General features: G+C 32.4%; 2 protein-coding genes across 2 annotated transcripts; both read right to left on the bottom strand.

The window, feature by feature from the left end:
- Positions 1 to 760: 760 nt before the first annotated feature.
- Positions 761 to 1747, bottom strand: NAEGRDRAFT_75764 (uncharacterized protein; the record flags this gene model as incomplete). Its single annotated transcript, XM_002669190.1, has 1 exon — positions 761 to 1747. The coding sequence occupies one exon, from the start codon at positions 1745 to 1747 to the stop codon at positions 761 to 763; it is 987 nt and encodes a 328-aa protein (XP_002669236.1).
- Positions 1748 to 6385: 4638 nt separating this feature from the next.
- On the bottom strand, positions 6386 to 9889 carry NAEGRDRAFT_82185 (uncharacterized protein; the record flags this gene model as incomplete). Its single annotated transcript, XM_002669189.1, has 1 exon — positions 6386 to 9889. One exon carries the CDS (start codon positions 9887 to 9889, stop codon positions 6419 to 6421), a length of 3471 nt encoding a protein of 1156 aa, XP_002669235.1. The 3' UTR covers positions 6386 to 6418.
- Positions 9890 to 12176: the final 2287 nt, after the last annotated feature.

The following is a 12176-nucleotide window of genomic DNA, read 5'->3' as shown; positions in this document are numbered from 1 at the left end:
GATTTAGTTTGACCCCTTTTCGGATGTATATATTGCGTAACCGGTCCAGTGATTTTTACATTCATTGATCGTTTTTGGAATTTACTTATTCACCATTTTATTACGGCAGTCGTTACAGTTGTTGATAAGGCCATCAATCAAACCTTCCTGCCTGCCTAGATTGTTATCACCTGATAATAATAATTACTAATAATTAATAAATAAATAATTTATTGTTTATTGTTGTTGAATTGTGCTTGTCAATGTGGACAAGACATGCGCTTAGTCGTATGAAACACAATTTGGACTTGGAAAAAATTTACAAGTTGGAATTTATTAAAACCTTAGTGCTGGTGTAGGTGTTAAGGCATTTTTTTACTTGTGAAAAACCACCAATTGTAATTATTTTACAGGACTTTACAATTTTTTACAGGTACTTTTTTATTCATGAAAGAGTTCTTATCACAACTACTCTCGAATATGGTTGTTTTACTGTCATATTATGCCCTGTATTAAAAATAAATAAGTATTGGATTTTTGGAGAATCCTAGGTATATGACAGTAAAATACTACGTTGCCTTAACACACAGGGTGATAGAAGTTTTCTACCTTATCAACTATTTTCAAGACTTTATTTGCTCAAAATCTATAAAAAATTCATTGTGTGTAAAAATTACTTGGAGCGGTTACGCAATATATAAATGTTTTTAAAACCACAAAATAATAAAATATTAAATTAAGACAAATGGATTAGTCCCTAGAAAATAATAAAAGTATATATTTAATCAGTTCTCATAATAGAAGTAGTTAAACCATGAGTAGCTAGGCCAATTCTACGTTGATATCTCAATCTAATTTTTGAATTAGGCACCCAATTACCAGCTGTCTCAATCATAGATTGAGACACACCCTTAGAAGCCAGCTTAGTAGCTGCACTTATACGAAGGCTATGGCCTGAAGTGTTTTGAACACCAATAGAGCTCATGGGGCTTGAAATAATATTAGAAATTTGAGTAGGAGTGAAATATTCATCAAACAGTAACGAAAATAATGGAGAATCGTCTTCCTTAATATGTTTAACATAATCCATATCTTCTAAGGTTATAAACTGGACAGTATTTCTTATTTCCTCTTTATGGTTCAATAGGAGTTTCTTCATGTCAGATAATTGGTCTGTTTTGTGACCAGAAAGATCAAAAGTAACCCAACCGATAAAAGGAGTATCAAGTTTAACACAAGACCATGATAAATTAGCCAGTTGACCAGGTCTTGCTAATAATCTAATGCCAACGGAAAGTATGGCACAAGACAACATGTGAAGATAAGGGTCTTTAATAGAGATCCTATCAATGAATTGCTTGACATTGAGAGCAGAGATTCCACTTCTCTTATGTTTAACAATATCGGCTCGTGAATAAAACTTATTCAAACCTTGTTTGATTCTAAAGAATTGATTAGAATAATTTACGGACCATCCTTCCAAATTTGAATAGAAATCCAACGTAGGTTTCAAACTATTCAATCTGTAGAGCTTCTTGTGAACCGCAAGATAGCAAGCGAATAATTCTGGGGCTCTAACATCTGATTTGTCTAAATTATGGAGTAGACAGAAATAAGAAAATTCTGAATACTTTGTCGATTCTGCAAGAGCAGTAGATAAAGCCTGACATCTCATTGAAAGTTGAGCATTCCATTCACTTTGACCGCCATGAACGAAATATTGTCTGATTGTTTGTGCAGTTCGTTGTAATGCTCTGTTATAAGCCATTGGAGCGGAACACGTATCTGTTCTAAAGATATCTTTAGCAAGATCGGGAACCAGTAAGCTGTTGGCCAATAAGGAACTACGAATGTTCCTATGGCCTTTGATCGGATCAAGTGAAATAGAGCTTGTGGGATTAGACCTATTGGAGGAACACAATAATTGATTGAGTTTTGTTCCCAAAGTTCTTGAAACGCATCGTTTTCTAACAAAGAGTTGAAATGGATCGTTGTTGCTGACTCTGATGTTGCAAATCTGTCTATGGTGTGGTTTCCGAATTCTTTTTCTACCATATTTATCAATTCTGGTGATGATTTCCAATCGCTTAAAAGGCTTAATTTGTTTGCAATTGAATTTTTCTCTGAGGGAATGTAAATTACTTTTGCAATTCTCCAGCAACATTCTATTAGAATTTTCCAAATTTTTCTTGCTATTTGAGCGAGGTGTTCGAAAGTTCCATATCCTTTTCTTATGTATGAGAAGGCAGTTGAATTGTCCACCTTATCTCGAAATAGGTTCCTCTTGGGAAGAGCTTTTGTGATTTTGCTTCGATGAAGAATTGAAGAATTGCCATCATTTCTTTCGAATTGATATGATCGTGGGTGTGAAATCTTCCTATAATAACAGTGTTTGAGGAGTGGACACCTTATCCTTGAGGAGAAGCATCTGAATTGATTATAATTGGGAAAGGTTGATTTAGATCTAGGAGAGAACCTTTTGAGTTTGAAATGATGGACTTTAATCTTATTAGGTCCGTCATGGGGCCTCTGTTGATGAGCATAAAGACTGACCATCCTACTACTGAAACTCGTAATCTGTTTAACAGAGGCATTATGTATTGTTCTGCTAAAGAGGCGAATTCCAGCTTTCCTATAAATTGAGCTACCAGTTTGATTCGAACGAATTTTCGAGATTGGAGAAAATCTTGAATAAGGTTGAGTGCAACTTCTTTCTTTTCGTGAGGAATCAGCATTGTTCCTTTTTCGTAAAAGGAAAATTGTTGCGAGGGGATTAGTTGGGATTTTAACTGAACCAGCCATGTATACAACTATGTAATAACATTATTGTAAGAAACATAAACATTGTGAGATAGATGTAAGGGAGGATATTGGTGATAAGTCCACCAAATATGGATGATTGAGCATGAGAATCAAATGCCAAGTCTAAAGAATGTTGTCATTGTTCAAAATTTGTAAATGACATTTCTGATTTTATTATTTGTCTTAATTTAGATGCTGCTTCAAAAACAAATTTAACAATCTGGTTATGACAGTTATTAATAGTAAATTTTTTTGGGAGTGGTCAGTTAAGAAAGATAACAACACCATTAGCAATATGGGAGGGAGAAGAGAAAGAAATAACTCTATTTGCAGAAGAATTGAAAAAAGAGAACGATATTTTGCTAACAAAAGGATTCACAATTAATAACAAGACTAACACTGTTGAGGTGTTCCCAGGGCGGAAAGTTGGTATTGGCCAGGCGTAAATGTTGAGATTTCACTGAACGGTTCCAAGTTGATATATGTTTTTAAAATAAATACACAACATTATGATTCACACAATCAGTAACAGTTCTAACAACACATGAATTTTATTAATATTGATTAAAATTTAAGAGAGTGCTTCTTGTTATATATAATTTAAGCTAATGGGTACTCTCAGAGCCGAAGACAATGTTTTTAAAATATTTATCGATTGGAACACATTATAACACTCGTTGATATGTTAATCATCTTGTAATTATTCGATTTTGTGAAGTAGTTATCCTCAAATCCTCTAAAATTACATAAACTCCAACATTTGAAAATACGAAACCTTTAAAACCTTCCCTTGTTAATGTCATCATGAGGTGAGAAGTGAATGGCTAACTTTCGTTCTTGAGATATGAGTAAAAATAGAAAAATACCTATTCTCAAATCGTGTTAATTTATGTAATAAGGACACCTGCAAAAATCAAGAGGTTGAAATCATGATTTCGTTGTGTCAGAAAATAAACCTTCGTTGTAATACATTTTTTGTTAAAAATACTTTGCATCATAGAGATAAGCAAATGAATTTAAAGTCCTTGCTCCAGGATATAGCACAATGCAACTTTCGATACAATTACGAAAACTTATATTTTATTGGATACATTCGCAAATTATTTTTAAGGAATTAAATAAATTAGGAATTTATAAATTAGGAACTGTATTGAACGTACGAAGAAATCGGTGCAGACCAAAGAATTGCAACAAACAGCATTTCTTAAATATAATAACCAGAAGGTGGTTGATTAGAAAATTACACTCAATATTACTTCACTCTCCCCTTGGTGTTCCTCTGAATCAATGGATTTGAAAGTTCTTTAGTTCAATTTTAATTATTTATTTTATTATTTTAAAAAAAAATACCAGCAACCTCTTATTCAAAAATATGATGAGACCAACTACATCAACCACATCAACACAACTACGAAACATCATTCACAACATCACCAAACCTTACATTTATTGTAAGAAGATTATGATGAGAGTTCACCGGTAAGAGTCCATATGTGATTACTCGACACTCTAGGTTTAAACATTTTTGAATCTATTCGTGAAAATCGTAATAATTGTTATTGGATTGTTGTTTCAAGGTTGTTGTTGATATTGTTATTAAATTACTCCACCAACCATCAAGAGTAGTTTGGGAAAAGTTTCAACCTACAATTATGGCACAAATCCAATAATGATGTTAGCTTGAAACATAATTGTTCCAAAATGTTGGAACCTTCAAATTTAGCTACTGGTAAATGTTTTTGTTACTATGATGAAGATATTAAAACAGCACCACGTAAACATTACTGTACAAACAAGATTATCTCATTCCAAAATCTACCAGTCAAAGTGAAATATCTCCAATCAATCCTAAAAACAATTAATTCTACCTTTATACCAACATTTAACACAAACCAGTTACTAGTATTGTTGTAAGATTAAGATTTATTTTGTCTCTGTGATATGCTCAACCACCTGAATTACACTAAGCTTCATTTCAACATCAAGCAGTACACTCAGGAGATATCATTTTAAGTGGAGTTGGTGAAATGTCATTCTCTTTCCAATACAATATTGCATATATTCTGCATATAGATGAGGAAGTTCTCTATACTAAACTTTTTGAAAAGTTCCTTAAGTTTTAGATCTGCCATTGTATCATTCAGACAATTACTTTAGCTCTTCCAATTTGCCAACGTTCTTGCTTTTCTCTATTGAACGAGGCCACCAATGAACTAACAACTGGCAAGACCATCAAACAACACAACAAATGAGAATCAAACAAGCCAATGTTTTGCTTCGTCATTGGTTTGAGTATCCTTTCTCAACTTCAGTTCGAATAAGCCAGAGTTATAATCCTCCTTTTTATGGATATTAACAAGAATTTCCAAAGCATCATCCTTTTCACCTACTCATTCTTCGAATCCCGCAGCAACAATAACCTATTATAAAGCGTTCCAATGCGAGATGGAATTGGAGGTATTGAGGTGAATACATGTTGTGGTTCAGTTTCTATGTCCAACACTAAATGTCTAGTTGTGACTATTCTCATTCTCAATATCATGGCATTCTGTATTTTGCTAGCTCTCTTGATGGATATTTATATTGAAAAGGTTCAAAATTTAGAATCTATCACAAAGAGAGGTGAATTGAAATTCTTTCATGTAACTCTCCAATTGCTGCCTCATTTTCCAATGAAAATGTTACCAAATTCTTTGTGGACAGATATGACAAATATCATCCTAAATACATGACTCTGATGAACGAAATTATTTAATTGATTCCACTTGCTGTTGGTCAAATTCAGTGTATGTTCACTGAAGAAATACAGTTTTAAAAATTGAAATCAAACTATAAGACACATCACTCTCCAAGCTTAAGATTAAACACTTCCTCATATCCTCCATCATTATCTGACTTCTTGATCTTGTTAGGATGTGATAACATATTTCTAGAACATCCACAAAAATATTATACACTGATATCCACTTGGGAGAATATGGAAATCAATTGATTTATTCAGAAAATGAAGAATTTGTTCAACAATCAGCTGTAACGATCACTATTGGATGCACAAGTTTTAACAGAACAAACTTGATTGATACATTCACTTCTACCCTATGATGAACCACTTTCAATACAATCATCATTGATTAAACAATCTGGTACAAGTACAGAAGGTAGCATCTTTTTTCTGAGAACACTTTGGACACGTTTATAGCTTTGGAACATTGTGGAAGACATGTCTGGTTGGTATATTTAACATACGATGGACCACTATTTGGATAGGAAAGTTCAACACCACCACAACATTTTCACAATCTGTATTGTTATAACAATACAAACTTGAGTCAAATGTTGAAGTATTTCCAGATGATTTGAATTTAGCAAAGACATGACATTCCCCAACATGATGGAATCATGAAACTGAGGAGCGAATAGTTTTAAAGCAACCTTACAACAAATAATATTCGAATTAGAAGGATCACCCAAAAACTAATCAATTCATTCCAGTGGCTGGATCTAAAGAAAAGGGATTTGTTGGTGATAATGGCTTGATAGAAGCATGAAAGAGTCAAATAGCCAATATGAATGGACAATGGTTATGATTTCTTTCATTTTTTTTGTAATAAACAATTCGTTGGAACAATTTTTATAATTATTGCACAATGCAATTTTTTGGTATGATTTTCTTATCTTTCAATTCCTTTTTCAATACCTCAATATCAATTTGTGATTCTTCTTGAACTTCCTGTACCTCAATTTTCAATTGGTTAGAATATTCAGTTGGTTCCACATCTAATTCATACATCTCATAACTCTTATATAAAGTAAATATTATTTCATTCCAATCACCAATTCTATTCTTAAAATCTTTCTCCAAACATCTCTCTAATAATAATGAAATTTCACTACTGTCATAACCATCAAGCAATTCTTTAACCACTATTCCGAAGGAATAAACGTCACATCTAAAATCATAAATTGCAAAGTCAGATCCAGAGCGTTTTACTTCTGGTGCCATTGTTTTATATTTTCCTTGATTTGCTGTGTGTGCATTATCAACCATTTCTTTTGCTACACCTAGATCAATAATTTTGATATGATCAAATTTGTCAATCATAATGTTTGACTTGTCTAAATCTCTATGCATGATATTACAAGATTGAATATATTTCATACCAAGTGCTATTTCACAAGCATATCTAAGAGCTTTCTTATAGTTAATTGGTTTGTTCAGAGCCCATTGTGAAAGAGTTTGTGGGAGATACTCTTGATAAATGTAACCGTTTAAAGCGTTTTCAGTTTCTTCCTTTTTAATTAGCATGCTTTTAACAATATGTGCATGTGAAAGTTGTGAATTATAAAATAGTTCTCTATCTAAAATATGTTCAGCAAGCTTAATTGTAGAAATATACTTGATTGCAGTAATATTATTTAAACGATAGGTTTTACCAAATGCTCCGTGTCCACAAAATTCAAAAGATTTCAAATTTGAAAGTGAAAATTTTGTGTTAATATCAAAAAACAAAGATGAAGTCTTGCAATAGTAATTGTAAAGCTGTTCACATCCATTCTGATCTTTTTGAAACTCTTTCCAGGCATTAAAAAATGCTAATTCTTTCCCATCTTTACAAAGTACAAAGTTAAATGTTTTCAGTTTGTCGTTGTACTCATTTTCAACTTTAGATATTAGATGCTTTTCAATTTCTAGACAAAACATATCAGGATAACTCTGCATTATCTTTTGGATGACTTGATTTACATCTAGATTTTGTGAATCAAGAGCCAATAATGTTGTGGAGAGTACTTCTGGAACGTCATCAGTATCGTTTTCAGCACTATCTGATTCTTCCTCACTTACTTGAATTCTCTCACTTTTATAAACTAGTTCATCAATAATATTGCTCTTCTTTTTCTTTTTTAAATCTGTTACCATGTCCAAAATTGTTTTTACCATTACATATGGAAACATGATAGGCATCAACACTGGGACTAATAGAACCGCAATACCAAGCAAAATTATTGAAATAGGAATTGCAAATATTGTTATGGAAATTATGTAGGCCCAATCTGAAACAGATAACTTGGGATCTTGTGCAATACGTTCCTTCAAGAATTCTTTAAATTCAACAGAAACTTTTGTGTGAATAATATGCATGGCTTCTTCAATTTTCTTGGAACTACTTTGACTCGATGTTCTCTCAAAAACTTCAATAATGTCCTGCCTTAAATCTTGAATAATTTGTTGAATTCGTTCTCTGAACTTTTCAACAAGACTTGATATGTCCTCCAGTTGTTTTTTCTTTTCGAGTTGCATTTGATACATCTTTACATGCCAATTTTTGCATAGCAAAGTTGATCTCAGGAATGTATTGACTGAAAAGTGTGCAACAGAAGCAAAATTAGACATACGCTTCTTTGTAATATCTTCCATAATATTAAATAGTGCTTTTTCAAATAGAGTGAACGGCAAATCCAATTCAGTTCCTTCTACTTTACAACAAAGGGATTCCATAGCAGATAATGGATATATTTGGTTTACAGAAATACCTTTTGTACTCATCATATCAATATGATTAAGCAGACATGCTTCAAATGTTGTTCTAGCTTTTTCATGAGTATTGTTTACCATTTTGTAAAATTGTAATAATAATGGAGGTGATGATGCAGTTTTTGTATTTTCATATTCTTCACAATAGTGAATGAAACTTTCCCAACCTCTGTCTTCACGTTTTCCAATACTTCCAAACATGTTACACTTATTCATCACAACCATGATTTGTTTGCCTTTTAATTCATCAATGTCCAACAAGTTTAGAACAGCATCTTTGGAAGTATATGTGTGATTAATATCAACTACTAGAATAACAAGTTCAGATTCTTGAATAAATTCTAATGTTTGAGGGTTGACCATTACATTTTTAGGCAAAGCTTTTTTCTTTGATTGTCTTTTGTAAGTGTTGAATAAAACTTCCTCTTCATAAATATCATCATATCCAGGTGTATCACTAAAGGCTATTCCTGTTTTTAACAAGAGAGAATCCCAATGAACTCTTATAGTTTTTTGAGATTCTCTATCCTTCTTCTGTTCTGATTTGGTTTTTTCAGAAACACCAAAAGTAGATACAACTTCTTCAGGAATTGATTCATGTTGCATCAGATACTCTGAAGTAAATTGAGAAAGTGTGTTGAAAGTACCATGTTCTTCCTTGATTTCAATTTTACGTTTATCATAATCTGCATATCTTAATTCTGTATTAGCAATTGTACATCTCCCTTCCTTACTTGGCAAAAGGTTCATTCCAAGAATTGCATTCATTAAAGTAGTTTTACCAGAATTAGTAATTCCCACAACACAACACTTCATTGGATTTTTGGAATTAATGGCATTCCATTTAAGCTTTTCTGCTGTGTTTGCTAGAGATAAATATTCCTCCATTTTGTCATTAGAAATCTTAAGGTATGATTTACAAAATGATCGCATTTCAGTGGAAGCCAAAGTAAAGCTATCCATTATATCAAGAGCTTTGTTATTGTATTTTTTAAACATTTCAGAGAATTTGTTGACCTGTTCTTGTGCTTTGTGGAAAATAGAAATTTTTTCACAAATAGGGGTCAGCGGTTCTAAAAATGTTCTATTGAAATAGGGAGTGATGATATGTTTGCTTGTGGCTGTTTTAAATAATTCGTATTGGTCAATAATGTCCTGTAGATTGACGTTAGTTGTGTCATTTGTCCATCGTTGTATCATACTAACCAGATTGTTCGTAACGATGAATAATTGCATCACATCTTGTTGGATATTTTGTTGATAATCCTCATTGATATTCCACTGATGTTTTAAATGTTCGGCCTGTACTGTTTTCTTTTTTGACATGGGAATTTTACTGTTGGATTCCAAGGAAGAATAAACACATAACGAATGACAGTTTTCACAGAAAAATGATTTACAATGAGGGCAATAAATGTTGACATTTGTGTGATAGTCATGATCTTCTTCTACATCTTGTTGTTCAGCAAAGTTGGCACATGTTGGTGATGCTGTTGGAATTGAAGATATTTGCTGTGTAACGTAAGCACGAAACTGTTTGTTTGCTGTGGGTTCAGAACTGGTGGCTTGTTCCATTTTTTTAGATGACGACTTATTCATGAAAATTGAGTTGTTGATTAATATTAGGGTGTCAGCTCCAAAAGCAAACCTTTCAAAATATAATAAAAAAAGATATTCCGGCTGCAAATGAACAGAAAAAACTAATCGTATGGTCTATGCTAAATCATGTAAGGTGACTACAGAATTTATTCAACTCAAATAATATCAAGGGAGGGGAATGTTGACTTGCCGCTAGCGAAAATTAATGGTAAAATTCAATAGCTCAACCAATAAACAACAAAAACCAGTAAATATTTCAAATTTACTAATATTTATGTGCATCTATATTATTGCCTTGTGACATATTGATTTTATTGTGTATATATTGAGAAAATCATATACGAGTGTTGAGTTCGATGTAAAGGGGATATACTAGAATCATGACGACAAGATTTTTGAAAACTAGACCCAGTATTGCGTATGTTAGTGTATTCTCTCTTCATCCAACTGCTCTCAGTTTTCCAAACTCACCTTCAGCAAGAAACTGGGCCAAGATGATTCTTTTTTCTTAAAAACAATTCAAATTCCAAAACTATAGATACTAGAATCTCACGCAACCTAAAATCAAATTCTAGAGATCAACTAGAACGATTTGATGTATTGTGTGTACTTCTACCTGGTCTCAATTTTATGTAGTAGTGCACAGCTTTAATAACATGAACAAAATCCAGCCAAAAATTGATTGCCAAAAAATCACAATATTTTTTATTGATTGCATTTTTGGTTTTGTTGTTGGTGTAAAATAAGTGAATAAATCTTGCAAAACACCTCAAAATCAATTTTCTCATTAAAAACAAATCGAAAAGATGAATAAAAAGAGAGTATCATCCATTGAGTTTTATTTGTCATTTTTTGTGTTCTTCCACAAAGTAAAAGACCTGATATTTGCAAAATATGTTTTTTATTGGACTTGTAAATTTTTTTTGTGGCTTTTGAGAACAACAAAATACTGAACATACCCCCACCTGCATAATATAGTATTGACAACAACAACCCTTGATACTGTGTTCACAAATTTACGTTCCTATGCAAATACCTATCAAGCAGAACTTGACAAGATTTCAATTGCTAGTAGCAACATGGTTGTTCCTAATTTACCAACTGGTAGAAACCTATTAATGGAGTCTTAATGATTGACATTACAGTGTTACAATAAATTTAGTTAGATGAAACTGATGATGGCTTAAACGAAACTTACCGATTGTTTCCTTCTAATCTTTTGGAGTCTTGTTAATGCTCTACCACCTGTCTAACATTTTTCACATTTAAAATTGTAAATAATTAAAAAAATTCAGATGATCCTTACTGATTTGCCTTCCGAAATTTTATTACACATCACCTCATACAGTCACGATCCGTATCATCTTCACAATAATATTTTCCAATTTCGATCGGTTTGTACATCATTCTACCACATTACTGAGACGGAGGTATTTTGGAAGCATTTGGTGAGGAATCAATTAGCTGCTGGTTTTGAATTACATATTTGGCTTCATGATTTAGAATTGCGTACAAGAACACAAGGTGGTTATACAGGAATAATTGAACAGGATGATTTTATTACAATTACCAAGGGTTGGATTGATCAATTGGTGGAATTTCCAGACAATATGGTTATAAAGTTTCTTGTTAGATTGGCCATCGGAGAGGATAATCTTTCATATTTTGGATCAGTTAGAGTATCGGCATGTATTAGGTATTTGTTTGACAAATTATTTGAGCCCATGTTGAAATTAATTGGATCAATTATTGGGGATAATCAAAATGTTGAGAAGGTTGTTGAACCGAGTGATGTTTTTAATATGAATATAGCAGAGTTTTTAGCCAATGATGAGTACATGTCCCTACCATTGGTAAGTCATTGGATTGAAGTGGACTATTTCAATAGTAGTTTAATTCCGAGACAATACTTGATCTGGATTGTGCAATACCTTTCAGGTATGAAAATCAAATATTTAAATAGTGAAATCAATGCTGCTGTTTGGGTATGTGATTTTTTGGAAAATACTATTGGATTACAAGTAACAAGCATGAAATTCGTGAATCAATTGTCCAAAGGAAAGAATTTTGAAAGGGAGGAGTTTATCCCAATTTTCTCAACAGAATTTACGTTTCAATTCTTGGCTATTTGGATTGGAAATTTGGACTTGGTAAAGTGGTGTCTGGAATATCGTTCTGATAATGGAAACAATAGAATAGATACTCTATTGAGAACAGGAATTTTTGAAGGAGAGCCATCCAGCTATAACATAGTATCTTCATA

The sequence above is a fragment of the Naegleria gruberi genome, assembly GCF_000004985.1.
Source record: "Naegleria gruberi genomic scaffold NAEGRscaffold_85, whole genome shotgun sequence".
NCBI classification, from domain to species: Eukaryota; Heterolobosea; class Eutetramitea; order Acrasida; family Naegleriidae; genus Naegleria; species Naegleria gruberi.
This window is presented reverse-complemented; position numbering and strand designations above follow the sequence as displayed.